General features: G+C 61.9%; 2 protein-coding genes across 5 annotated transcripts in view; one reads left to right on the top strand and one right to left on the bottom strand.

Annotated features, from left to right (window-relative positions):
- MED12L (mediator complex subunit 12L) overlaps positions 1–27,663 on the bottom strand; it is a 262,569-nt gene that overhangs the window by 175,571 nt on the left and 59,335 nt on the right. For all 4 annotated transcript variants that reach the window (XM_055129722.1, XM_055129725.1, XM_055129724.1 and 1 more), the window contains 11 exons: positions 26,385–26,554; positions 23,925–24,035; positions 23,447–23,692; positions 21,644–21,793; positions 20,951–21,050; positions 20,076–20,212; positions 12,505–12,636; positions 10,280–10,406; positions 8,175–8,389; positions 6,575–6,679; positions 5,010–5,168 (listed from right to left, as the gene is read on the bottom strand). In XM_055129722.1, coding sequence (XP_054985697.1) covers positions 5,010–5,168; positions 6,575–6,679; positions 8,175–8,389; positions 10,280–10,406; positions 12,505–12,636; positions 20,076–20,212; positions 20,951–21,050; positions 21,644–21,793; positions 23,447–23,692; positions 23,925–24,035; positions 26,385–26,554 — 1,652 coding nt within the window. The remainder of the gene's footprint in view (positions 1–5,009; positions 5,169–6,574; positions 6,680–8,174; positions 8,390–10,279; positions 10,407–12,504; positions 12,637–20,075; positions 20,213–20,950; positions 21,051–21,643; positions 21,794–23,446; positions 23,693–23,924; positions 24,036–26,384; positions 26,555–27,663) is intronic.
- On the top strand, positions 1,307–3,298 carry GPR171 (G protein-coupled receptor 171). The gene has a single exon (XM_012936154.2). The coding sequence runs from the start codon at positions 1,320–1,322 to the stop codon at positions 2,298–2,300; it is 981 nt and encodes a 326-aa protein (XP_012791608.2). The 5' UTR covers positions 1,307–1,319; the 3' UTR covers positions 2,301–3,298.

The raw sequence follows: 27,663 nt of genomic DNA, 5'->3' as shown, positions 1-27,663 counted from the left end.
AACCCACTGGGGAAGGGAGAAGCACCTGTTCCTGTCGGCGGGGACGGGGCAGTCATCTCTGCCTGCTCATCCAGGGACTCAAGGCTCTCTCGCTCCCGCTTCCGCCCCCAGGTCTGACTGCCGCAAAACCCGGGAGGGAGGGGCGAGGGGGAGGAGAGAACCACTCACACTCAGAGTCCAATGTTTTGGGGGCTGGGTAGATGGTACCCAGGGCCCATCCCTGGCACCCCATATGGTGTTCTGGTCCCCTGCCAGGAGTGCAGAGCCAAGAATAAGCCTCGAGAAATGCTGGGTGTGCCCCTCCACCCCCAAGACACACACACACACACACACACACACACACACACACACACAAACACAGAACGGGGTAGGGGTGGAGAGTAGCTGCTCAGGACTGAATCCGTGCTTTGAGGTCACTCCTGGTGGGCACGCACAGGGGACCGTGTGATGCCAGCGACTAAAGCTGGGCCTCTTGCGAGAGAATCTCACACACACACACACACACACACACACACACACACACATACACACACACACATACACCCTCAGGCTCCTTGCTGGGAAAATCCAAAATGAACCCCCCCCCCACACACACACCAGGAGCTCCCGGGAAGGGCATCTCCCTCCAGAAAACCAACAGAACTCTGCTGGACGGGGTCGGGGGGCTCGGAACCGCCCGCTCCACCCCGGGAGGAGAGGCCTGGCTTTCCCGGGAGGACGGGGGCAGAGGGAAGGGCAGGGACAAACACTCCCTTCAGCTCTCGGCGCCCCTCTGAGACTCCGGTGAAGTCTGGAAGGCAGGAACAGCCGGGAAGGTGCATCTGGTACAGCCAAGGACCCGCTCTCCGAACGCCCTTCGGATTCAGGGGCCCCCTCCCTGTCCCCACCCCGGGCGCCCCCGGCCCAGGCGCTCCCCTGAGCACTCCACACGGCCACGAGCCACCTGCGGGTTGAGCCGCACTGGAACCGGCCTCCCAGCTTCCTCCCCGTTTCTCAGAACTCCCCCCCTCGTCTCCCCTGCAAACTGGTCTCCAACCCCGCCGCTCGGGACGGAGCCCCCCGCAAGCCAGAGAGAGCCCAAGCGACCCACCCACCGGGGCAAACTCTGGGAGACCCGAGCTCCGAGCCCCAAGGCCCCCACAGCCCGCGCTGCTGCTCTGCTCAACCACGAAACTGGGTCGGAGAACAAGACTGAGGTAGGAAAAAGCAAAACAAACAACCACCCACACTGAAACACCCATCCCGCAAACCTCTCCTCCGGCTCTTCTGTTTCTTCTACAGGCCCCTTCCGTGCCAGCCAGCCGTCCCCGCCCCCGAAGATGACAAACGGTTCTTCCTCCTGCCCCGTCCGCAGCGACCTGCAGGCATTCCCCTACTTTTATTACTTGGTGTTCCTGGCCGGCATCCTGGGCAGTGCCTTCGCCACCTGGGCCTTCCGGCAGAAGGACACGGAGCACCCGTGCGTGAGCATCTACCTCCTCAACCTGCTCACGGCCGACTTCCTGCTCACCCTGGCGCTACCGGTGAAGATCGCCGTGGACCTGGGCGTGGCACCGTGGAAGCTCCGGCTCTTCCACTGCCAAGTGTCCGCCTGCCTCATCTACATCAACATGTACCTGTCCATCGTCTTCCTGGCCTTCGTCAGCCTGGAGCGCTGCCTTCAGCTGCTGCGCAGCTGCAAGGCCTACCAGATCCAGGAGCCCGGCTTCGCCAAGATGATATCGGCCGTGGTGTGGCTCATGGTGCTGCTGGTCACGGTGCCCAACATGGCCATCCCCACCGAAGACATCGAGGAGAAGCCGGACGTGGGCTGCATGGAGCTCAAGACCCCGTTCGGGCGCAACTGGCACTTGGTGACTAACTTCATCTGCATCGCCATCTTCCTCAACTCCTCCGTCATCATCGTCCTCTCCAACGTCCTCGTGGTCCGGCAGCTCTACAGGAACAGGGACAGCGGCGACTACCCCAGCGTGAAGAGGGCCCTCGTCAGCATCCTCCTGGTGACCGCGGGCTACATCGTCTGCTTCGTCCCGTACCACCTGGTCCGCATCCCCTACACCCTCAGCCAGGCCGAGATCATCTCCGACTGTGCCTCCAAAGACCTGCTCTACCGCGCCAAGGAGGCCACGCTGCTCCTGGCCGTGTCCAACCTGTGCCTGGACCCCGTCCTGTACTACCACCTCTCGCAGGCCTTCCGCACCAAGGTCACCCAGACGTTCGCCTCCCAGGCGCAGAAAGGAACGCCTGGCGATGGCCACAACGTGCCACACACAGAGGGGGCCGCTGTCAGCACCTGCTGAGACTTCCCGCCTCGGTGGAAGGACTGTAGCGAGCAGGAGTGAGCTGGGTGGTCGGGGAGGAGGTGGGCACGAGCCCTGGGGCTGGGGTTGGAGGGGGGGTGGGGACAGGGTGACTTAGAAATCCGGTTCCTCGAGGCAAGTCAGTTATTAAGGCCATCGATGTATTTAAGATTTGCATACGTGCACGTGGGTGCACGCATGTACACACACACACACACACACACACACACACACACACACACACACACACACTGAGAGAGTCCTGCTGAGCCCATGTGAAACTCTGCAGTGATCTTGACCTTGAAATGGCATCTAAGACAGACCGGAAACACTGGCCCTCCCACTGACTCTGAACAGAAAGATGCAGAACAACCTCAAAGTTGATTGTCAAAAGTCTTTTAGAAGTAGAGCTTAAAGACCTTGGCGGGTAGCTTAGAAAAGCTTTTCTTTTTTTTTTTTTTTTTACAGAAAACTAGCACTAGCACAGCGGGTAGGGTGTTTGCCTTGCAGGAGGCCAACCCAGGTTCAATTCTTCTGTCCCTCTCGGAGAGCCCGGCAAGCTACCGAGAGTATCCCGCCCGCACGGCAGAGCCTGGCAAGCTCCCCGTGGCATATTCGATATGCCAAAGACAGTCACAACAAGCCTCACCATGGAGACATTACTGGTGCCTGCTCGAGCAAATCGATGAACAACAGGATGACAGATTACAGTGACACAGTGACACCAGGGCCTGAATTTTTAGAAGGGGCACCGCAGGCAGCAGGGTAGGGTGGACTGGGAGAGATGCTGACGCTGTCACCTCTGCCACAGGCCTGTCTGCACACACCACCCACGCCACTGCCAGCCCCGGCCGGGCAATCTGAGTTCATTTCCCCGGAGACGAGCCACTCCAGGGCGAGAGAGAGGCCCAGGGGGTGGGAGGCTGCTGGGCACGCACAAGGCTCTCATTCGAACCCTGGCCCCACATGGCCCCATCAAGCTCGGAGCTGGGGCTCAGCCCCTGGGCACCACCAGATGTGGCCCTGAATCCAATTCTCTCCTCCTCCTCCCCCTCCTCCCCCTCCTCCTCCTTCTCCTCCTTCTCCTCCTCCTCCTCCTTCTCCTCCTCCTTCTCCTCCTCCTCCTCCTCCTCCTCCTCCTCCTCCTCCTCCTCCTCCCCCTCCCCTTCCTCCTCCAGCTTCCAACATCTAATTACGATCTAACACAACGCCATTGTTTTGCCTCTGAAAAGGCATGGGAAGACATGGGTGGTTTTAAACTTACGATACCTATTTATAATCAATGATGACTATAAATAAAATTCTCTATGATGAGAAACAGCTAATTCGGTGATTGTTATTTTAGAACGGGGGTGGGAGAATCCCCAAGGAGCGTCCAGAGGGGTCCAGAGGCCTCACCCAGGCCCGAGGTGGGTCAGGCCCGAGGCTGGGAGCTGCCCTGTTGGTCACAGAACTGGCGGGAGGCAGAGACCAGCAGGGGCATATGTGGGCCGGGCATGGAGCCAGTCAGGCAGGGGTGCAGGCAGCCTGGTGCCGGCTTCTTCCTGTGCGCCTCTCCCAGCCCCTTACTTCACGTATGAAGCAGCTTCTACATCCCTCTCAGGGCGTGTGTGGGATCATACTCACTGCCTCAACCACTGTTTGGGAAGGAAACATTCCCATGGTCGACCCGGAAACAGAACACCAGTCAAATGGCTCTCAAACAGACCCGTTGCAGAAAACCAGGAAAACAGAACACTGAAACACAGAAAAGCCAAAACTCCGACGGCCGACAGACGGAGGCCCAGCGGGGAGGCTGCCCACGCCCAGCTGGCCGGTGCTGGCCAGATGCTGGACATGGAGTCTGACAGTCAAGGCTGGGTGACCCCTGCACTCAGGGCCCCGGCCCTGTGGTCCAATTCTCCCCGCAGCCACATATGGGAAGGATCCCATGGGTGGGATTAAACTCGGGACTCCACAAATGTAAACAAATGGGAGGAAAGATCAGGGTGCGGATTAAAATTCCTCGGAGATACCCGGGAAATAACAACCTCCCAGCGACAGTTTTGGTAACCACGTGCATCACGGCATTGGAGGAAAAGAAACCTCCATCAATCACACTTGAAATAAAATTCCAGAGGACTCGGCAAATAACAATAAATAGAAACGCTGCAAATATTTCTCTGCTCCCTGACACCATCAAAAAAAATAAATAAATAAAAAAGATTTAGTCTCGGGTCCAACTTTCACAATGTCTACATAAAGATCGACGCCCAGGGCCGGTGACGTCCAAACTACGGCTCTGTCCCAGGGTTCCCGGGGGCTGGTAACTGCACCGGCCCGGCCGAGCCCCGAGACCACCCTCAGGCAGCAGCTTCCCCACCCCGACACACGGTGCCCCCGTGCTCACCCTTCCCGGGCACGGCTGGGGATTCCACGCTGGGATCCCTCCACTGACTGTTCCTGCCTGTCTCCTGGGGACCCCTCCCCTACACGAGGCAGTACACCGAGACCCCCAGACAGGGCGCCCGCTGCAGGGGGCAAGCAGCCACCAGATGCTCTCGAGAAACTGACACGAACAGACAAACACACGTTTCCGCGAGGGCCAGCGGGCAGGTGGCCCACCCGCACACGGGGGGCCAGCGCATCAGACGGTCACGGAAGAATCACGGGAGCCGGAGGAGCACGCAAGGCCTCGGCCCCGGGCCCAGGGCCGCGCCAGGCGCTTACCAGCGGGATGGGGAAGTGCGTGGCGTACTGCAGGTGCCGCAGGAGGTCGTAGTTGGACGGGAAGATCAGCTCCCGGGGCTTCTCCCGCTTCACCGACACCCGCCGGCCCAGGGCCGGGCTGACCGTCCCGCAGGGCTCTCCGGCCATGGGCGAGAACATCTGAGTCATGTAAAACACATGGTGGAGAATGTAAATGAACGGGACACGGCTGCCCCCGCCCCCACCTAAAGGTCGGAGCCTGCCTCCAACACACCACACACACACACACACAAACGTGCACACATGCACACATATGCACGCACACACATACACGCCCATGTACACACGTGCACGCACATACACATACACACATGCGCATACGCACATACACACGTGTGCACACACAAACGTGCACACACGCACACATATGCACACACGTGCACACATACACGCCCATGTACACACACGCGTGCACACACATACACATGCACACGCGCACATGCGCACATACACACGTGTGCACACACGCACACACACATGCAAGCGTGCACACACACACGAGCCATCGAGCAGAACCATGGGAAGCAACGTTCACTCCACAACATCACCTCCGGCTCGGGAACTCTCTAGCCACTTAATCCCAGCTTTAAAAGGAGAACACGAGGGACCAGAGCGAGAGGACACGGTGAGGCAATGGCCTTGCCCGGGAGGGACCCCAGTTTCACCCTGGGCGCCACACAGGGTCCTCTGGGTCCTGCCAGGAGAGACCCATATCCGGTCCCCCACCCCCCACACACCCCAAAATGAAACAGGAACACAACCACCCACTGCACCCCCACTTCCCAAAGGACCCAGCCTCAGACCACAGAGAAGGCCTCGCCACCGAGGGCTGATGTGCCTAAAGCAAGAGAAAGCTAAACAACGGAACTGGGGCCGGAGTGACAGTCCCATGGGTCGTAGGGCGTCTGCCTGGCATGCGGCCGAGCTGGGTTGGATCCCCGGCATCCCGTATGGTCCCCCCTGCGGCACCAGGGGCCATTCCTGAGTGCAGAGCCAGGAGGGACCCCTGAGTGCTGCCGGTGTGACACAAAGAGCCCTCCCACTGCCAAAACACAAACTAAAATAAAACTAAGGGAGGGGCTGGAGTGACAGCACAGCGGGCAGGGCGTTTGCCTCGCACGCGGCCGAACTGAGTTCGATTCCCAGCATCCCATATGGTCCCCTGAGCACTGCCAGGGGTAATTCCTGAGTGCAGAGCCAGGAGTAACCCCTGTGCATCGCCAGGTGTGACCCAAAAAGAAAAAAATAAAAATAAAAATAAGGCATCATGGACCTCAGGAAGGTTTGGCCTTGACCCCATTTCCAAGTCTGGAGCCGGGCCCTGGGACCCGGGGCAGGAGGCTCAGCGGCCGGGCGGAGAGAAGGCAGAGGCAGGAAAGCATTTGCTTCCCGGAGGAAGGGGTGCGGCAGCCAGGGAGGGCTCAGAGGGGAGGGGAGGGGTGCGGGGACACGGGGGTCAGGAGGCAGGCGTGGCACGAGCACGGGAGGGAGAGGATCAACAGGGAGAGTCCCAAGGTGGAACCTACTGGAAACTCCGAGCCGAAGTCCGCTTTGAAGTCGCCCTTGTCCACTTCCTCAAAGACGCTGGCGGCGCCCGAGTCCAGGCCCATGTGCGCCACGATGGCCGGATCCTGGCGGGGACAGAGCCACACGCATGACCCGGCGGCGAGAGACATACACACACGCTGGAACACGACTACAGCAATTCTATTTGTTTGGGGGCCACACCCGGCGGTGCTCCTGGCTCAGTGCTCAGGGAGCACTCCTGGCGGGGCTCAGGGGACCCTGTGGGGTGCTGGGATTGAACCTGGAGAATTCAAGGCCGTGGCTGGTGCTCTACCCACTGTGCTATCTCTCCGGCCCCTGACTGTGACTTTATTTAACCACCTTGCAAGTCTGCCCTTCCCCTCCAAGAGAGAAAAGGGAGAACTTTGAGTCCAGTTTCTTTATCCTCAGGACAAGGAGGATGACTTAACTTTCAGGGTATCTTAGAGGAACAGCAAACAAATTTCCCGATTAAAGACAAATGCAGAGGGCTGGTAGCACAGCGGGTAGCGTTTGCCTTGCACGCGGCCGACCCAGGCTCAATTCCAATATCCCATATGGTCCCCTGAGCACCGCCAGGAGTAATTCCTGAGTGCAGAGCCAGGAATGAACCCTGTGCATTGCCGGGTATGACCCAAAAAGCAAAAAAAAAAAAAAAAAAAGCGAAGCTAGAGAGAGAACGCCACGGGTAGGACACTTGTCTGTCATGCAGCTGACATGGGTTCCATCGCCCGCAGCCCAGAGGGTCCCCAGAGCCAGGAATGACCCCTGAGCTCGGAGCCCGGAGCAAGCCCTAAGCACCACAGGTGCCCCCCCCGCCCCCCGCCGACAAAACATAAAAACGAACAGACAGACTAACGCATAACTTCCTGTTGCACACAGGGGGAGGCGTAAGGAGCCAATGATACGGCGGGGCAAAGAGGGTCTTTGGACAGAAAACACAGCCTGGGTTCAGGGGTTCAGGGGCAAGCAAGGCCAGCCCCGAGGGGCAGGACACGAAAACTGAGACGAGAAATGCCTCAAAGTTCGAAGCGCATCAACCCAGCACGAAGGGGTGTCCCGGCAGATCTTTCCCTTAGACCCTACATAGCTCCAAGGGCTGCAGGGAACAGAGCTCTGGGTTCAAGTTACGGCACTCCCAGATGCCCAGAGCAACCCCTACAGAACAAAAGTTTTAAGTTCCCAAGGAAAGTTCTAGAATACGTAAGTGACTGTGCACATGCTTGGGTGAGCGAAGAAACAGAGGCAGTCTGCCGGGAGGGTCCCCAAATGCAAAGCAGCCCGACTTCCATGTCAGGCTGTGCGTGTGCACGTGCGAGCACTTGTGTGTATGTGTGCATGTGTGCGTGTGTGTATATGCATGTGTGTATACGTATGTGTATGCGTGCATGTGTGCGTGTGTGTATGCATGCGTGTGTGCATGTGTATGCGCATGTGTGTGCATGCCCCTCCCCCACTCGGAGGTGTACCTCCATTTTCAGTATGTGTGCACGTGCGTGTGTGCATCTGTGTGTGCATGCATGCGTGTGCATGCATGCATGTGTGTGCACGCATGAGCCCCTCCCCCACTCGGGGGCATACCTCCATTTTCACCTCATGGTCCTTAGGGTAATGCTCGTCCACGTGGTCTCCGGCCGGCGACCTGGGCCGTGTGGAGGCGGTGACGGACAGGTCCCCCCGGGATATGAGGGTGCACATGTAGGCGTCGTGCGAGAAGACGTCGTGGCGGATGAACTCGCAGAAGAGCAGCACCAGATTCACAAACTCCACCTTCTCGCACTCGCTGTCGGGGTCCGCTGCCGAGAGAGCCGGACTGGTCAGATCAGGCTCCCCCGAGAGGAGGGCCGCGGGGTGGGGGCGGGGCCGGAGCACACGCCTGGCACACTCAAGCCAGGCCCCAGGCTTGGTCCCCAACATGACGTGAGCTCCCCCAGCGTCACTGGGCCTGAGCATTGAGCCGCCCGGCCCCGCTGGCTGAGAACCACCACAAGTGACCCCCAGCGCCCCGAGGGCCCCCTGCATGGGCGGACACGGAGGACACTCCCCCGAGCCCGCTCCGGGAAGAGAAAGACTGAACTGGCGTGAAAGTTTTGACTCTAACTGGGAAACAGGACTGCACGGAACATTTCTTTTCCTTTTCTGTTTTGTTTTGTTTACAATCGGGGCCACACCCCACAGTGCTCAGGGGTCTTACTCCTGGCTCTGAGCTCAGGGAACATTCCTGGTGGAGACCAGGGGGCCGTGTGGGATGCCAGGGGTGGATCTCGGGTGGGCCCAGTGCAAGGCAGACACCCGCCCCACTGGACTCCCTCTCCAGGCTAAGCCCCGTTTTAAGTTTAAATTCAATGGCCCCTCCCTGGAGAAGGAGCTCCATTCCAGTGCTCAGGCAAACACCAGAATCTCAGGTCGGGAACCGGGAAGACAGAGCTAGCTGGCTCGCCGGCGGCTGGACCCGGGTTCCATCCCTGGCACCTCCAGTGGTTCCCAATTGGATCAGAGTGATCCCCGAGCACAGAGCAGGGTGTCAGCCCTGAGCACCGCTGTGTGTGATCCCCACACACCCATTCAAACCTATACACCCGCAGGTGCTCCGGGCAACGCTTACTCGCAGTAGCCAAGATCCAGAACCCAACCGGAGGCCCGACCACGGGCGAGTGGCTGAACAGACGCGGCTTGTGCCACAGCTGAGCGCTCCTGCTCTGAGGAGTGACCAGACCTCGCCTTCTGCCCCGGCCGGGATGGAACTCGAGGGTCTGCCTGCTGTCTGGGCTGGGTTTGGGGGCACAGCCGCGGTGCCCAGGGGCCACTCCAGCGGAGTGTGGGGATCCCTCTCGGCAGAGATCAGGCATCCAGCTGGCGCCGGTGGTACCAGGCCGCCTGCCACAAAGCCCGTGCCCTGGCAGAGGCCTCTGCGTGAAACAAGCCAGGGGGGATAGGGGGCACAGATGCCAGATGTCCTCTCTCCTGCGGGGCACAGAGAGTGGGAGATGGGCGGCATCCAGCAGAAACAAACTCTTGGTCCCTGACCACGGAGCTGAGATTCCCCGGCAGGGGTGTGTGTCGGGGAGAGATGTGACCTAGGGGCAGGCACTGGTATTCTGGCACTTTTTTATTTTATGGAGGGTCCCGGAGTGCATGGCAGCTACTCCAGCTGTGGTGCAGAGTAGGGGGAAATCTGGAGGTGCTGGGGGGACCCCGGGCCTCCTGCACATCTACCCCATGCCCTTAGCTAAGTCCCAGTTCATTTTTTTTTTGGTATGTCAGTCACGGGGGGAACAGGGCAAGAATCTTTTAAAACTTGCCTGATTTTAAACCTGAATAAACATTTGCATTGAAGACATGCTACAAAAACTTTGCTCAGTGGCCCAAGAAATAGCATCACGGGAGGGCACTTGCCTTGCATGCAGCAGCCCAGGTTCGATTCCCGGCATCCCACGTAATCCCAAGCACCTCCAAGAGGGCTGAGCATTCTCATTCCTGAGCACACAGCCAGGAGTGACCTCTGAACACTACCAGTGTGGCCCCCGTCTCTCCCGGTCCCCCCAAAAAACCATTTTGCTCAGTAAAACATACATTGTATTCATGCCAAGCATATTCGATAATACGCAAGGGAAAAAGAAAATGAACCCATTGCCCGATATACTGTCAACTATTTAAAAGGCGAAAAGCCAAGGGCTTTTACTTACACAGTGAGGGGGCCTGCGTATCTAGAAACCTCAGCAGGACATTCTGGAAAACGGGCAGGCTAGATCCAGCGAGCGAGGCTGAAGAGATGGATTCCTTCTCGTCTAAGACCTCGGACTCGCCACATCTCTGAGGTGGGAAATAAACAGGCACAGTTAATCAGGGTGGGCAGCCTGGAGGTGGTGGCTCAGGGGCTTCTGTCCACGCACAGCTTCTCAAACAAAATGCGCGCGCGGCCAGGGCAGACTCTGGCCTTTCCTGGGAGCTGTGTCCGCACAACCATTTCTCAAAGCTGGAGGAAACGGGCCCAGAACACACCCAGTGGTTGCAAAGGATGTGGATGAAAATCGCTGCCCAAGTGAATGGCAGCTTGCTGGGCTCAACGGAGGAACCAGTTAGTCAGTCAGCAAACGGCAAAGTGGCAACGACACAGGATCCCTTTGCAGAGCTGCTAAACGTCACGGGAGGCTGTGCGTCACTGATTGACTGATGGATCGATGTACGTTTGTTTGTTTTTTGGGTCACACCCAGCGAGGCTCAGAGGTTATTCCTGGCTCTGCACTCAGGAATCACTCCTGGCGATGCTTAGGGGGCCCTATGGGATGCCAGGGATCGAACCCGGTTAGCTGCGTGCAATTACCACCAGGAGTAATTCCTGAGTGCAGAGCCAGGAGAAACCTCTGAGCATCACTGCGTGTGACCCAAAAAGCCCTCCCTCCCCCCCAAAAAAAGAAAAGAAAAGAAAAAAAAAGAGAAAGAAAAGGAGAGAGAGCGCAACGCAAAGTATGTGCTTGAATGTGTATCTTGGACATGCCAGGGGCCAGGGGCACGGGACAGAGATAACTCAGAAGGAGCAGTGAGGTACGGCACTGGCATTCCTCAGTGCCGTTCGCCGTAGAACTGTCTGTCCACGCTGAAGGAACGGCGCCCGGTCACGTGGACGATGGGTTCCAGCCCAGTACTGGGGTCGTCAAGCCCCATCTCAGCAGGGGCTCTCCGAGCCTGAGGCGCAGAGTCCTCCCCCATGGGAGGCCAGGGGCGTCCAGGGAAACTGTCGCAGCCCAGCAGGCAGCGGCACCAGCGGGGAGAGACGGCAGCTGAGGGCTCACACGTTCCTGCAGGGACCCTTTCTGAGCACAGAGCACTGTCGGGGGGTCCGACACGGAGCCGGCTGCCCAGGGTTGCTGCGGGAGCAGGGGGTGGGCACCCAGTGGCCCGCCCAGGAAGGGAGGCAGGTGGTGTGGCTGAGAGGGGCTGCCAGTGTGGAGGACGCCTGCCACGAGGTGCTCACACATGTCACACAAGAGTGTGTGTGTGTGTGTGTGTGTGTTTCACAGATGCATAGAGGGGGATTTCTTCATCTGAAGTCGAGTATCAGAATTTGTAATGTTGGTTCTGATTCTGGGGCCACACCCGGTGGCGCTTGGGGCTTACTCCTGCTCTGCACTCAGGGATCACGCCCGGCGGGCTCGGGGGACCCTAGGGGTGCCGGGGCTGGAACCCGGGTCAGCCGAGCGCGAGGCAGCACGCTTACTCTCTCGCTGGCCCTTCAGGCTGTGTGTTAGAAGGGAGAATTCCGAGTTTGTCCGGATGATAAAGGGGCATCTACACCGCCTGCTCCAGGCCCCAGAGTCAGCGATGCCGTCACCCTTTCCCTTCCAGGAAACAGCAGCCAGAGGACAGCAAGGGTCAGAAGGCAGGAGCCAGGCTGGAGACGGGACAGCGGAAGGACGTCTGCCTTGCACACGGCCGACCGGGTTCAGTCCCTGAGTCCCAGATGGTCCCCAGGAGAGATTCCTGAGCACAGAGTCAGGAGTAACCCCGGAGCATCGTCAGGTGTGACCCAAAAATAGAAAAACAAAATAAAAAAAAGAAAGAAGTCGCCCACCCCCCCCACACACAGAAAGAGACACACAGAAACACACACATATACAAACTCACATATATACACACAAACACACAAACTCAGAGACACACACATGTGCATACATGCATACACATATACACAAACATACACAAATACATGAACATGCACACATACACACATACATGCACACATACACACATGTACACACACGCACACACATGTACACATGTGCACACACATGCACACACGCACACACGCGCGCACACACATGCACACATGCGCACACACATGCGCACACACATGCACACACACACACACACACTTCCACCTGCCGCCCTGGGCAGGCCCTGCTGAACCCACCTCGGCCTCGATCTCCGCCTGCCGCTTCTCCAGCAGCCTGGCCACGGCCATGGCCCGGTGCTTGCCTGAGCGCTTGCAGCTCACGGCCCACTCGCACAGCAGGGTCACCACCGCCTCGTCGTTGGGGGCCACCTGGGGACCGAGGGACAGGAGTGCGGGTCAGTGACCTGCAGGGGGCCCAGAAGCGCTCGTGGGCCGGAACACTGCGGGGAGCAGAAGCCGCGGGCTGGGCCCAGGGCCACCCCCTGCCCGCGGGACCCTGGCCCCTGCTCAGCCCTCCCCACCCGCACCAGCAGAAGGGCGCGACCCCAGCAGGCACCGGATGGAAAAGACACCGTGTCCCCGAGGAAGGACGGGCCTGGCTGCCACATGCAAGCACCGCCACTAGGGACTGTGACCAGGGAGCACCGCTATGAGGGACCGTGACCCAGGGAGCACCACCATGGAGGGACTGTGACCCAGGGAGCACCACCACGAGGGACCATGACCCGGTGGCACCGCCAAGAGGGACTGTGACCAGGGAGCACTGCCACGAGGGACTGTGACCAGGGAGCACCGCCACAAGGGACTGTGACCAGGGAGCACTGCCACGAGGGACTGTGACCAGGGAGCACCGCCACGGGGGACTGTGACCGAGGAGCATTGCCATGAAGGACTGTGACCCAGGGAGCACCACCATTGAGGGATGGTGACTCAGGAGCACCGCCTGCCATGAGGGACTCTGACCCCTGGGGAGCACTATCACTAAGGGACACTGGCCCGTGGGGAGCACTGTCACTGAGGGACTCTGGCCCCCGGGGACTGGCCCCACTGAGCACCGGGCTACGGCTGCGGGTGCCAGTGAGAGTGTGCACAGACCCCGCCTGTCCCTGGGGGCGGGGAGAGGCTCCAGAGCCCAGCCCGGTCTGGCACGGCCTCGCCCACACCCCCGCCAAGCCGGCGAGTCGCGCTCCTGGGAGGAAGCTGCAGGGGGGCTGTGTGGCCAATCCAGGGCCCCGGGGCAGCATGGCCACGGGCAGAGTGGCGGGAGACGCGACACTCTCAAGGAAAGACTCTCACGGGGGCCTCAAGCCCAGTGGGGCTCGGCACAGGGCTCTGGGGTGTCGGCCGCGAGCTGGGACACAGGCCACCCAAGGGTGCGGGTGCGAGAGAAACGCGACGGGGTTCTCGGGACAGGTGGGCGGGGACAGCGAGCAGGGACAGGCTTGACCCCGCCCAGCCCTGCAGCTTCTCGGAGAAGGACCCCGGGGACCACGAACAGCACCAGCCACGGACCCAGGCCGCGCCCAGCACCAGGCCAGCCCCGCGAGTCGTGGGGTGGCTCCCGAGCCCCTCCGGCAGCCCCCCGCAGCCCTGCACAGCTGCGGGGAGGGGGGAGCAAACACACATGCACCCGAGCTGCTGCTTCACGCGGGCCAACCCCCCAGACCCAGAAACGGCAGCGACGGTCCGAGATCGCAGTCTGGGTTTGCCCTCTGGACTTCTCGGACCCTGAACGCGGTTGAACACCTGTTGGCTCATCAAAGGAGACGGGGGGGGGGGGGGCAGGGCCGCGGGTCGGGGAACGAGACGAGTCAACTCGGTCACAAATGACTCGATTAACGAGGCACGTCCGCGTCCGTGCAGCCGATGGCCCCGGGCTGAGACCCACGCAGCGAGCCAAGCGGGGGCACAAGACCCGCCCCAAACCACCCACACCCACGTTCCGTGTGCTCGGCGGGTCCCACACAGGCACGACACCCCCACGCAGAAGGACGGCTGCCGTCTCCCCCTGCACTCAGGGGAGACTCAGAGACTTAGCGACGCAGCCCCTAAGAACGGACTCCCTCCACTGACAGGAGTTTCCAGTGGGCCCAGAGACGCCTGGGCAAGACGGGCTGGGGGCCCGGGGTGTCTTCCTGTTACCGTGCCCGGAAGCGGACCCCCGTTTGGGGTGACGCATCGCAAACACATCGGAGGCAGGACTCGAGTCCCGGCCAAAGCGCCACTCACAACGCTGGCGTGAACGAGACCCCCAGACACCCAGGTTTCGGAGCTCACCCTTTAGACCCGCCTTTCTCGGCCTTTCTCCTGCCTTCTGGTGCCCCCACGTCCCATGCTGGGCTCCTCTCTAGCTGATTTCCCCGTGCCCCCCCCAATGACATACCCTGAAGGGCCCAGGAGAGACCCTTATGCCCCCACCCCACTGGTCTAGAGGAAAAGGCAGGAAAACAGCCTCTCGGACAAGCCTGGGTCCCCCTGACAGTGAGAGGCCTCCTGGGGGGTGGGCATCGTGCCCCCCCCCAGCCAAGTCGGACCCCCAGTCCCAACCCAGGGATGTCCCGGCCTGCCCGCGGGGGCTGGAGTTCCCACAGTCACGCACAGGCAATGAAGGGAAATAAAGCCGAAAAAATGTAAACTTGTCACCGCCCGGCCCTGCCTTCACGTCAAGGATCCCCATAAAAGGCCACACATGGCAAAATCTATTTATTTTCTGCCACGACGTGTTTTCCGAGGCAGGCTGGGTTCCAAGAGAGCAAAGTCCATCCGTTCCCGGGACTCGGGCTGCCCTGAGGCCGCCCCGAGTCCACTTGAAAGGAATCGGGAATGTCTCCCGAGAGGGCTCGGGTCCCTGGCACCCCATACGGTCCCCAGAACCCCCCGACGAGTGATCCCTGAGAGCAAGCCCTGAGCACCACAGGGTGTGACTCAAAAACAGAAACAAAATCACTCCTGGCAAGTGCTCGGGACGCTGGGGACCAAACCTGGGTTGGCCTTGTGCAAGGCCGGGGCCCTCCCCGCTGTACTGAAACTCCCACGATAGGGTCAAAATCGTAGACAATCATTTTCCTATAATTTTATCGTGACTTTTCAAGATATTGTCCCCTCCCCCTCCCCGCACTCCCACATTTATGAGGTGGCCTTGCTTCCTCTTTTAAGTGGGTTCACCACACGCTGCAAACCTCAGGGGGGCTGTCTGGTTCCATAGGCAGAAAAGGTCGGTTCCAGGGACACCCCCTGCCCATGACACCCACAGGGCAGAGGCTCCTGTGTCAACCCAGAAATCTCTAGAAATCACAAAGAACGGCGTCTAACCACGGCTCGAGGCTGCCTGACAAACCACATCAAGTCACTCACTGTCAGTGGCCCGACACATGAGCGGAGATGCACGCTCACCCCCAAATCAAGTTTCCAAAGGCACCGGGGCCCTGTGCTTCACGGCGAACTCGACCTAACCGCTTCCTAAGGGCCACAGAGCAACCTCAAGGCACCCTGAGCACTGGTGGCCCGAGTAGCACCACGCTGAAGAGCCCACCCAGTTGGCTGAGGAAGTCACCAGGAGGAACCCCGGGGGCCTCCCGAACCCCACGTGGAAGGGCCCAGGCAATGAATAATTTTTTTTTAAATCAGCAAATATGACAAAATGACAGGTAGTCTAGCTATGACCCAGGGGCCGGAGAGATAGCACAGTGGGTAGGGCGCTTGCCTGGCACATGGCCAACTGGGGTTCCATCCCCGGCATCCCATAGGGTCCCCCGAGCATTGCTAGGACTGATCCCTGAGTGCAGAGCCAGGAGTGACCCCTGAGCACTTCAGGGTGTGGCGCCCCAAACAAAACCAGAACAGAAGACAGGGCCTGGACAGAGCCACAGCGGCCTTGAGGGCAGACACGCATCGGGGGTTCGGCAGAACCAGAAACAGGACCGTGGGGCTCGGCTGCCGTTTCTCAGGAGAGCTGGGATGGCTCCGCTCTGGAAACCAAACCGGGTTAAATTTCCACAGGGCTGGGGGCGGGGGGTGGGGGAGAAGGAGAGGGGGAGGTGGGGCCAGCAGAGGGGAGAGCAGGGGGGCTGGAAGCCTAGAGGAGCCTGGCCAGGAAGCCCTCGAACCCGAGGAGGTCACGGCCTGGGCACCCCGACCAGAGCCCAGGAAGATGCCAACCTCAGGACTGTGAGCGTCACCGTGCGCTTCTGACAGCACCGACTGACAGGGGCTGAACTTCCGGCCACCGCCCTGCGAGAGGCCGCTGCTCTGGGCTGGTGCTCTCGCGTCGGGGAGCACGGCCAGGCGGGGGAGCGGCTCGACGGGGAGCCTGGCATTCCCCGGTTAGCGCCAGGAGCTCACGAGGCCCATGGGAAAGTGGGGGGGGAGCCTCCTGGCACAGCACAAACAGGAGTGCTCACGTCCGGTCGCTTCTCCGCCCCTCGCTCAGGAGGCCCTGGGCGCCCGCCGCTGTCCGGGCACCAGAGACAGCGGGACTCTCCCGGCCTTCCCTGCAGGAATGAAAAGCGGGAATTCTGCTGTTCTGGAACAAGCGTCTTAAAAGCATTCGTGGGGGCTGGAGCGAGAGCACAGCGGGGAGGGCGTTTGCCTTGCACGAGGCCGACCCGGGTTCGATTCTCAGCATCCCATATGGTCCCCTGAGCACCGCCAGGGGTGATTCCTGAGTGCAGAGCCAGGAGTGACTCCTGTGCATCATCGGGTGTGACCCAAAAGGCAAAAAAAAAAAAAAAAAAAAAAAGGGTGTTAGCGGCTGCTGCAGTGAGAATAGAGCCCGAGGAAATTATGTGAAAGCCCAAAGACAGGAGCCGGCCGCAGGCAGAGCGGGGTCCAGCCGGGCAGCGCGGGGACCCGCGTGTGGGAGCGTCCGGGCGCTGGGCGGCGGGAATCTGGCTCTGCTCGGATGCTGTTTCCCGGCAGCCAACCCTGGTATTTCGGTATCAAATTAGAGACAAAAATAGGAGCGGCTTTGGAGGGAACACAGGGAAGGGGGACCAGGGGGAGGCAGCGAGCGGGGGACTCTCGCTCCCGGGCCTGACAGCAGCGAGGCCGCGCCTGGCCGGTCCCTTAGCCCGTTCCTCGGTCCCTCCTCCTGCCTCTAGGGCCAAACGCTCCCCCTCTGGGCAGAGGGGAAGGGGCCCCCGGACTCGAGACGTGCTCGCACACTGCTGGGGTGTCCACAGGGGGAGGACACGTGACCCCAAGCCCACGAGGCCTCGTCCACCTGCTTCAGGACCTCGGATGCCCACCGTGTCCGAACCACACTCCGGATGCGACGTGCAGATGAGAGACTCCACTGTGAGCAAAGTAAGGACTTCATCCCGGGGGGCCACGGACCCCCTTCCCTGGGGCACAGCGGGCACACAGGTCAAAGACGCAGCCGCGGGGACCACTCAACAACTCTCGGGAGGTTGGCAGGCGGCGGTCCCCAAGGGATGGACAAGGAAAGGAAAGAGCTGCCCGGGGAGGCTCCGGCCGGAAACAGGAGGACCGCGTGAGAGTCTCGACTGCTGGCAAGTGAGAGTCAACAACACTGCAAAAGGGAAGGGCGGGGAGCAAGGACTCCCAGCTGGAGGCGACAGCACAGCCCGGGGCCGGCTGGGATTCCGGGCAAAGCCCTCGGCGGCCTCTTAATCCGAGATCACCGGCCTCTTAATCCGAGATCACTGACGTGTTTATAAACGTTATTCATCATGCTGGGTCAGCGTTAAACAAAGGATCCTGTCTGGATTAAAAACGTCATCACCGCCCTCCCTGCGCCAGTGAAAAGAAGCATCTGGAGGGCTGACCAGGTGGAGGGCCGACGCCACGGCCAGGCACGGGGGTCGGCCCCCTGTGACGTGCAGTCCAGGGGTCTGCGGGCACGTCCCAGCTCCCTTCATCAGAAAGTGTCTAAATGCCAGCGGCAGAGAAGCCCACGGCAGAATCCCTGTCAGGCCGTGAGACTCGCCCTGTCAGATCAGCCTGAGACGCCGCCCTGCAGGGCTGACACACACACAGCGCTCGTCAGGGAGCATTCGCTCCTGCCACCATCTCCACATGCAGATGAGGGTTTCCATATGTGCGTTTCCCAGAGACCCGGGCGCTTCCCTTCTGAGGAGGCAAGGAGCAGATTTCCCTCCTCTCACGTCCTCTGAGTGTTGACAACCTTGAAGCCTTGTGACACCCAACAAAACATTCCTCACAGAAAGACCCCCCGCCTTCCTTTCTGCAAAGAAGCAGTGAAAAAATAGGCCCGCTCTGGGCTCCGGGAAGAAAGACACAGCAGGTAAGAGACCCAAAGGAAAGCTTCTGAGTGTTTCAATCAACTAAGCATCGTTCACATGCATCGAAGGATGGACTCCCTTGCTCATCCTCAGTTGAATTCTCCACGCTGGGACCACGAAACACTGGGAGACACGGCTCCTGAGGAAAACTGTGACCACGTGAGAACCGAGTCCTGAGGAACACTGACTGTGTGAGAACCGAGTCCTGAGGAAAACTGACTGTGAGAGAACCGAGTCCTGAGGAAAACCGTGACCATGTGAAAACCAAGTCTCCCCTGAGCTGAACTGCAGACACCCAGTAAATCCTCAGAAAACACTGTGTCTCTCCGGCCAGGAAGAATGAAACACTCGACCTGGCTTCCCAGAAGCCCTCAATGTCGCAGCGAGGAGCTTTCTGGCTGCCTCTTGTGCCAACGACAGGCAAACATCCAGAAGAGAGAAGAGACACACACGCCAGGGGCTGAGAGACGGCTCAGAGGGCTGAGTTCCCGTGAGCCCCCAGCCTCCTCTCTGAGATTAAGGGGCCTGTGTGACGGGCAGGTGTCACCGTGTTTGTCCGGCTCAAACTACAGCTCAGCAGCCCAGGGCCACTGCTGGCCCAAGCAGGCTCTTTCCAGAGAGGATGCTCGGGGCGCTTAGCCCTAGAGGCCCCCAGCGGCGTTCTGCCCTGAAGGCTGAGGCCAGAGCACCAGGGCCCAGCCCCGGTCACGCGCTGCCCCCTCGTGGACACGGCCACCCCGGGAAACGGCGCCCCCGCCCCAGTGCCGAGGCGGCAGACCCACTTGCTCCCACCAGCTAGACCTGTCCCACCACGATCAGAGAACTCAGACCCCCTGGGACTGCTTCGAGGGGCCAACCAGCACCCGCACAAGCTGCCACGTCCCTCCTCTCGCCCATCTGCAGGTCGCGGCTGCCCGCCTCCGCCCGTCCACTATGAAGCACCAGGCACTGTTTCCGCCCCACCCCTGCACCAGGGAAGGCTGGCCACGGTCTCCAAGTGTGCGTGTCTGCGTGCAGTGTCACTGGAGTCCCCCTCAAGCCGGGCTGCTGTGCCCCAGGGCCTTGGGTGACGCCTGGAACGAGGGCCTGCTCTCGGCATGCGAGGCTCAAGAAACTCCGCAAGAGCAAAGGACGCCGTGAGCATGGGGTCTCCCCGCCTCCCTCCCAGGGGGCCCGGCCACGTTAATGGATCAAGAACTTCTGTCTTGGGGCCAAAGACATAGAGCCCCAACCAAGCATCCGTTGCTTTTAGGTCAAAACCAAATGGTACGAGTAGCCCCGCACCCAGAGGACAGCTAACCTGCCACACTGGGGAGCCGCGGGGAGGAACCCGGGTGAGAGTGTCCCGAGAAGCTTCTCTGGTGGCTGTGCCGAGGCAACCGGGCCCACAGTGCCAGTCACAGGGTGGGACGCGGCAGCATTTCCAGGACACGGGCCTCACCCGAAGACACCCCCCCACACACACATACTCATCGACGAGGCTTTGCCGGGACTCGGGGAAATGAAGGAGCTGGGGACAAGGAGGGCGCGGGAGACAGAAATCACCTCCTGGTTGTCTTTGTTTTGGTTTGCCCAGAAGATCTTATGGTAAAGTGTCTCCATGGAGTTGCTGGAGTCCGTCCGGTCAAAACAGTGGCGGTCCAGGACGTCCAGAGTGTGCAGGACTCGGCTGATGGTCACCCCTGGCGTGGATGGGAACGAGGAGTTAGCGGGGCGGGCGGGGAGGGGGGAGGTTGGCATGCAACAGCCCGGGGGCAGCGGGGGGAGAGGGGGCCTTAGTAAGGAAAGAGCCAGAGAGGCTGCATCGGGCAGGCTGAGAGGGCCCGGGGTGCGGCCCAGGGGCCCGTGGGGGCCTTCCAGGAGCGAGTGCCCTGCTGAGGAGGAGGAGGACGGGGAGGAGAGGAAGAGGCAGAGGAGGAGACAGCCACATTCACACACGCACAGAAAAACAGACATACATATACTCACACATACAGACACACGGATATACAGACACACACATACACACACACAGACACACACTGACACATAGACATATAAATACAGATACACACACATTGACACACACACATACACAGGTATACTTAACACAGACACAAAGAGAAACACATTCACACACACAGAGATACACTCATGTCTAGAGGAGGGGAGGAGGAACGGGGAGGGAGAGAAGGGGGAGGGGGAGGAGGGGGAGGAGGGGGAGAGGGACAGGGAGTGGGGAGGAGGGGGAGAGGAGGAGGGAGAGAGGAGGAGGGGGAGGAGGGGGAGGAGGAGGGAGAGGAGGAGGAGGGGAGAGGGAGGGGGAGGAGGGGGAGGAAGAGGGAGAGAAGGAGGAGGGGGAGAGAGGGGAGGGGGAGGGGAGAGAAGGCGCGGAGTCCCGCATTCCCAGCCCTCCCTGCCGCCCCCCCCCTGCCGCCCACCTGCCGTCGACTCCTGGCACTTATCGAAAGACCACCGGACCTCCACGGCGCGGCCCCTCTGCTTGATCTGCTGCTCCACCTCGTAGATCCTGGCGCGGACCTGGAAGAGAGCAGCCAGCGGTCAGCAGGCCTGGGGCAGCCACCAGGCGTCTCGGGGAGCCTACGGGACCCCGTGGGAAACCGGGCGGGGAAAGTCACCAGGCACGTGCTGAAGCTGACGCAGTTTCCCGGCCCAGGGTCCCGAGTTTCACCAGGAGGGATCCCCGAGCCCCGCTGGGTAGGCCCCCAGGCCAGAATAATGACGATAATAATAAATAAGTCAAAAGCAGACGTGCTGGCCTGAGCCCCGGAGAGCCGGGTAGCCCATGAGCACTGCAGGGCGGGCACTCTGAGCCGTCGTCTCTGAGCCAGCGCCCGCCGTGAGGGACCCTCACGGCCTCAGAGGCTGCCGGGTGAGCCCAGGGGGTCCGAGGCTGGACCCGGCATCAGTGGACCCAAGAGGACACGGAGGCGGGGGGGTCACTCCACCTCGCCAGCACCCGCCCCGGGGGTGTCCACACCGCCGTCTGAGTGGGGAGACGGGAACTTTCTAGAAGAGTCATCGCGAGGGGGTCAAGCACAAGAGGCCGAGCGCGTGAGCTCCTGCAGCTCCGAGGGTCCCCGCGCAGCCCACCCGGCCGCCCCGGGCCCTACCTGCTGGTTGAAGGGCGAGTTCCCGCCGGGCATGGGCAGGCCGGACGGGGCCACCTGCAGCAGGTCCAGCGGGGAGCCGGGGCTGGCGCCCTTGCTGTCACTCGTGGAGTAGTTCCACACCAAGGCACTTGGGCAGCAGAGGGTCACCGTCTGGGGACACAGCAGGGACAGTGGGCGTCTCGAGGCCAGGGCGGGGCGGGGGGCCGCTGGCCGGGCCCGGGCGGGGGAGGTCCCAGCAGCCCCCCCACCTCACTCAGCCCCGGGACAAGTGACCGCGAGACCACTCCGCTGCCCTCCCCACTCCTGTACCACTGGGGAGGTGGACGGGGGGCGGGTACGTGACACAGCAGGTGAAGTGCGTTCCTGTGGCTGGCCCAGGTTCAGTGACCACTGAGGGTCCCCCGTCCACCTCCAGGGGTGACCCCAGAGCACAGAGCCAGGAGAAAGCCCTGCCCCGCCCCCCCACCCAAGAAGACCAAAACAGAAACCAAAAGCCGAGACTGATTTCAGAGGTGGCAGCTCTGAGCGGGCGACTCTCCTGGACGCCCCCGCTGCAAACTTCCTGGTCACCAGGCGCCCGTGCCGTGTCCCCCCACCTCACCCCGGGACACCCCCAGCCTCAGGCCTGCTCCCTGCTGCGTCTGCCCACTTCACGGGCAGTGCCGCTGTCCATCTGTACCCGGGGAGGAGGCTGCCCACCAGCCACTGCCCAGCGCAGGACGGGTGTGACGGCCCCCGTGGACACAAGGGGCAGCGTCCACTCCGGCTCTGCCTGTCTCTCTCCCGGGCCCGTGCTGCATCTGGGCCAACGTCCCTCGTTTCTCTCTGCTGCCCCCACTCCTGGGCAATCTCTCCCCGTGGGGTTGGGACCGGGGCCCCCTCGGGCTGGAGTGCCCCCACTGCAGCCCTGGAAACCTGAGCCCTATAGGACAAGGCTGGGGGGACCCCGCCTGGCCTGGCCGACGCGCCGCTGCCTCCTCCCTCCCCCCTCACTGCGGCCAGGCACTCTCACTGGACAGCAGCACCACTGACCGCGGCCCTTCCCGCACAAGACCTTCCGGACACGCTGGCCACTAGCCCTGCCGCCCGCCAGGCCCCACGGCAGAGGGCGCTGCGGGGAACACACCCTCTAGAAAGTTCCGTGCAGACATGAGGCTCCCGTTTCTGAGCCCGCTTGGACCCGACAGGAGATGGTGCCCACATGCTCCAGCTGTCCCCAGGGGGCTCAGATGGCAGTCCCGGGGCCCTGCCCGCCAGGACCAGCCCAGACAGAGCCCGAGTGACGCCGGGCAGCGGAGCCTGGCCAGTGCCCGCCCAGAGCGGCCGCCTCTGAAATCAGTCTCAGCTATTGGTTTCTTTTACAGGGTGGGGGAGGGTGGGACGGGGCTTTCTTCTGGCTCTGTGCTCTGGGGTCACCCCTGGAGGTGGACGGAGGACCACCGATGGTCACTGAGTTTGGGCCGGCTATGGGAACGCCGGGCAGGTGAGCATCTCACTGCGGTTCAAAAGCTGTGGCCTGAGGACCTCGGAGGGTGGGGGAGGGGTCAAGGGAGCTGAGTTCCTGGGGCCACAGCATGGGGCCCCTGTCCCTGGGGTCCCCGGGGTCCTTGGGCTCAGGGGCAGGGCTGCATCACAGTGTCCCCGGGCAGAAGCCACTCAGTGGCTTGGGCTCCAGGCGGCACCAGGGGTGGTGAGGGGGATGGGAGGGGGCCTCGGCACAGCCTCCCCCCGCCCCGGGGCACTGCGAGTCGGCCGCAGGCAGCTGGCCACGGGCAGCGGGGGGACGGGGTGGGGGACGCTCACCTGCAGCATGCAGCTGAGCCCGTGCACCAGGGGCCCGTGCTGCGCGCACGCCAGGAAGTCGGAGAAGGCCAGCTGGGCGGGGCTCACGCAGGGCCCGGGGCTGGCGCTCGGGGGCCCCAGGAGCACGTGGGGCGCGGGCGCCGCCAGGAGGCCGGCACTGTCGCCCAGCAGCAGCGCCAGGCGCCGGGTGCAGAAGTAGGCCAGCCGGCGGGACAGGTAGGCCGACTGCACGAACTCGTCCGAGTACTGCAAGGAAGGCATGGGGGCGGGGCGGTCAGGGCCAGCGGTCAGGGCCAGCGGCCACTCGGGGGGAGCTGAGCGAGCACCAGTGGTCCTGCCAATGGCCCAGGAGCACCCCCCGGCACCCCCCCAGCAAGCCTGCCCGTTTCACCCAGAGGAACGCCCCTGGCCCCCCACCCCCGCCCCACGCGGCGACTCTGCACCTGTCCCCCTGCCCGGGCGGGGCGCGAGGGGTCACCTGCAGCATCAGGGGCAGCAGGAGCTTGAGGAGATCCTCGTCCGCCGGCCGGACCTTCTCCAGCACGTCCAGGATCCACGTCAGGTACTCGTGCTTCTCCAGCAGCCCCTCCTGGAACACGGGGACGAGGCGTGACAGACGCTCAGGCACCCGCCCGCGGGGACCAGGTGGGGAGCCACTGGGGAGGGCCAGGGGGCGGGCCCGGTCCCAGACGCGGCAACACACCGGGACCACGGGGACCGCGTGCCCGGGTTCCTGCCTGCTCTCGCGACTCTCAGGGAAGGGGGAAAAAGGATTCCGCCGGGGCGACAGCACAGCAGGTAGGGCGTTTGCCTTGCACGCAGCCGACCCGGGTTCGATTCCCAGCATCCCATAGGGTCCCCCGAGCACCGCCAGGAGTAATTCCTGAGTACAGAGGCAGGAGTAACCCCTGAGCATTGCCAGGTGTGACCCAAAAAGCAAAACAAAAAGATTCTGGTTTCCAGGTCAGAGTGGCACAGGGTGGAGGCACCTGCCTTACACCTGGCCACCCCGGGATCCATCCCCGGCTCAGTATATGGTCCCCCGAGCACCACCGTGAATGGCCCCTGAGCACAGAACCAGGAGTAAGTCCTGAGCACAGCCAGTGGGACCACCCCCTGACCCCCCCACACGGTGATCAGCCCCCGAAATCCGAGGTGTGGACACTTTTTCATAGATGCAAATGAAATCTTGAAGTAGGGGGTGAGTAGCTAAAAAAGTAAAGTAGTAAAGTGCACAATTTTCAGGTCAGTAAAAAGAGACTCCCTATGAAGAGGGAATTCTGCACAAAGATATAAAGAAATGCCGACCGCAAGCCTCTGGCCCTCAAAGGAAAAGCTTCGTAAACTTGCATCTCAAGGTCGGGGGTCCGACCTCCAGGAAGTCTTGGCTTGGTCCCCCCCCCCAAAGCCTCGCTCCTACACGGGAAGATACGTCTCAGAATATGGTAAAATACAATGAACATAATAATCATCTTCCAACCAGGTTCACCTGTTTAGGACCTCATTGCTTCCTGTCACTGTCATCCCGTTGCTCATCGATTTGTTCGAGCGGGCACCAGTAACGTCTCTCACTGAGAGATTCATTGTTACTGTTTTTGGCATATCCAATACGCCATGGGTAGCTTGCCAGGCTCTGCCTCGCGGACTCAATACTCTCGGCAGTTTGCCAGGCTCTCCGAGAGGGGCGGAGGAATCGAACCCGGGTCGGCCTCATAAAAGGCGAAAGCCCTACCGCTGTGCTATCGCTCCAGCCCATTGCTTCCTGTTTAAAAAAAAAAAAAATTCTTTTTTCCTCAGTTTGGGGAGGCTGCCCCAGGCAGTGCTCAGGAATTTCTCCACCAAGCAGGTGACGGCTCAGTGCACGGGCGTGGGATGAGGAGCTGCTCTGGCCCTGGCCCCCACCTGAGGATGCTCAGGGGACCGAGAGACTCGGGAGGATGCTTTACACTCGCACAACACCCCCGTCATCAGCCCCCGAAATCCGAGGTGCGGACGCAAATGAAATCTTGAAAAAACGTTGGACCAGGGCGGGCGCGCTCCTGCAGCGGGTGAGGGCTTTGCCCGGCCTGTGGCCGACCTGGGTTCTAGTCCCAGGACCCCTCACGGTCCTGCCAGCCCCCGCCAGGAGAGATCTCGGAGCACAGAGGTGGGGGTCAGCCCTGAACATGGCCACGGGGCCCCAGATGCAGACGGAGGGACGGGCGCCCTCTGCTGGTCAGCCGGGTTCCAGTCAGCCTGGCTCAGGGCCCCCAGGGCAGGGTGCCCGGTTACCATGACTGACCCTTTCCCGGGCTGCAGGGAGAGGGGCCGTGAGCGCAGGGCTGGGCGTGCAGGGACACGGGAGAAAACCCAAAGGACGGACGGCTGGTCTTGGGTGCCGGTGGCCGTCCCGGGCTCCTGAGAGCGGGTGCGCAGGGGCTAAGAAGGGCGAGGGCAGAGCCCTGGGGGAGGCCAGCAGGGCGGGGGACGGCCCAGAGTGAGCTTGTGAGAGCAGGGGCAGCCCCCATGCCCTGCGGGGAGGGGGGCGGCCCCCGCAGAGACGGTCACACCGAGGTGACCCCTGTACGAGCCGGGCAGTGCCCTGCTGCCGGCGCCTGCACGGCGGCCAGTGTCCAGGGGTCACTCGCAGGGACACGCAGCGCCGGGCAGCAGGGACAGAACTGGACACGGGGCAGCAGCGCACGGTGGGAGGTCGGGCCCCTGTGCCGGGGGGCGGCCGCCCAAGCACGGAGCCGGGGGTCCCCCAGCACCGGGGTGGCCCCAGACACAAGGAAAGGCCCGCCGAGAAGCTGCCACGGGGACAAGGCGCCCCTGGAGCCCGGCGGAGGCGAGCTGGGCCGGGCCGGGCTGGGCTGGGCTGTGCCGGGCTGAACTGGGCTGTGTCCGGCTGTGTCCAGCTGTGTCCGGCCGGGGTGCGTGCGGGCGGCCTCTGGCTCACCTGGAACATGTGGAAGACCAGCCTCTCGCTGTACTCCCACTGCGTCAGCGCCTGCTCCACGTCCAGCGGCACCGGCACGGGGCTGTCGCCCGCGCTCGACGCCCGGTGGTAGAAGTCGGAGATCTTGGCCAGCTGCTCCCGGAGGTACCTGGTCGAGATCTGGGTCCACTCTGCACCGACACACACAGGGGCCGGGAGAGAGCGCAGGGGTCAGGCCCTCACCTGCACCTCCCCCCGCCCCCAGAGACAGCACAGGGGCCAGGGGTCAGGGGTCAGGCGCTCACCTGAACACCCCGCCCCGGCCCCCAAAGATAGCACAGGGGTCAGGTGCTCACCTGCACGCCCCCCTCCAGCCCCCAGAGACAGCACAGGGGTCAGGGGTCAGGGGTCAGGCGCTCACCTGCACCTCCCCCCGCCCCCAGAGACAGCACAGGGGCCAAGGGTCAGGGGTCAGGCGCTCACCTGCACGCCCCCCCATCCCCAGAGACAGCACAGGGGTCAGGGGTCAGGGGTCAGGGGTCAGGCGCTCACCTGCAGGGCCCCGCCCCGCCCCCGCCAGCTCATTCTCCAGCACTATCAGGTGCTGTCACATGGCCTGGTACTGCACCCTGGTCCCAACACCCCTGCGTGAGGTCCAGGGGCCCCCCAACCCCAAGCCCTGTGGCGTGGCCCAAGCCACTCCTGGCACCAGGGTCCCTGGTCCTGCCAGGGAAGGGCCCCGAGCCTCTGGAGCAACTTGGGAGAGCAAAAAAAAAAAAAAAATAGGTAAAAATTTTTTAGACACACAAAACCCAGCCCAACCCTGACTTCCTAGGGCAAGGGGTGCAGGAGAGAGCTGCCGGGGGCCCTTCCTGATGGCCTCGGGGACATGCACACGTGCACACGCGTACACGTGGACACACGTGGCCAGACACACACATGTACAGACATATGTGTACACACACACACACACACACACACACACACACACCCCTACGCCTCCTTAACATATTCTTAAATCTGTCTGGGCCACACCCACCAGTGCTCGGGGGTCGCTCCTGGCGGGGCCCAGGGACCCTACGGGGTGCCGGGGATTGAGCCCACCCAGCGCCCGGGGGGCCAGGGAGGGGAACACCCCAGAGCCAAGACACACTTTCTGCGCCAGCCACGGCCTCTGCCGGCACCCGACTCCCAGCTCAAACCCAGGTGCAAGCACTGCCCCGGGGAGTCTGCCGCCAGCCTTGCCAAGTGCATTCGAACCCGAACGGTGCCAGAGCCCAGAGGGGTGGGGAGAGTCCCC

Source organism: Sorex araneus, chromosome 2, assembly GCF_027595985.1.
Source record: "Sorex araneus isolate mSorAra2 chromosome 2, mSorAra2.pri, whole genome shotgun sequence".
Lineage (NCBI taxonomy): Eukaryota > Metazoa > Chordata > Mammalia > Eulipotyphla > Soricidae > Sorex > Sorex araneus.
This window is presented reverse-complemented; position numbering and strand designations above follow the sequence as displayed.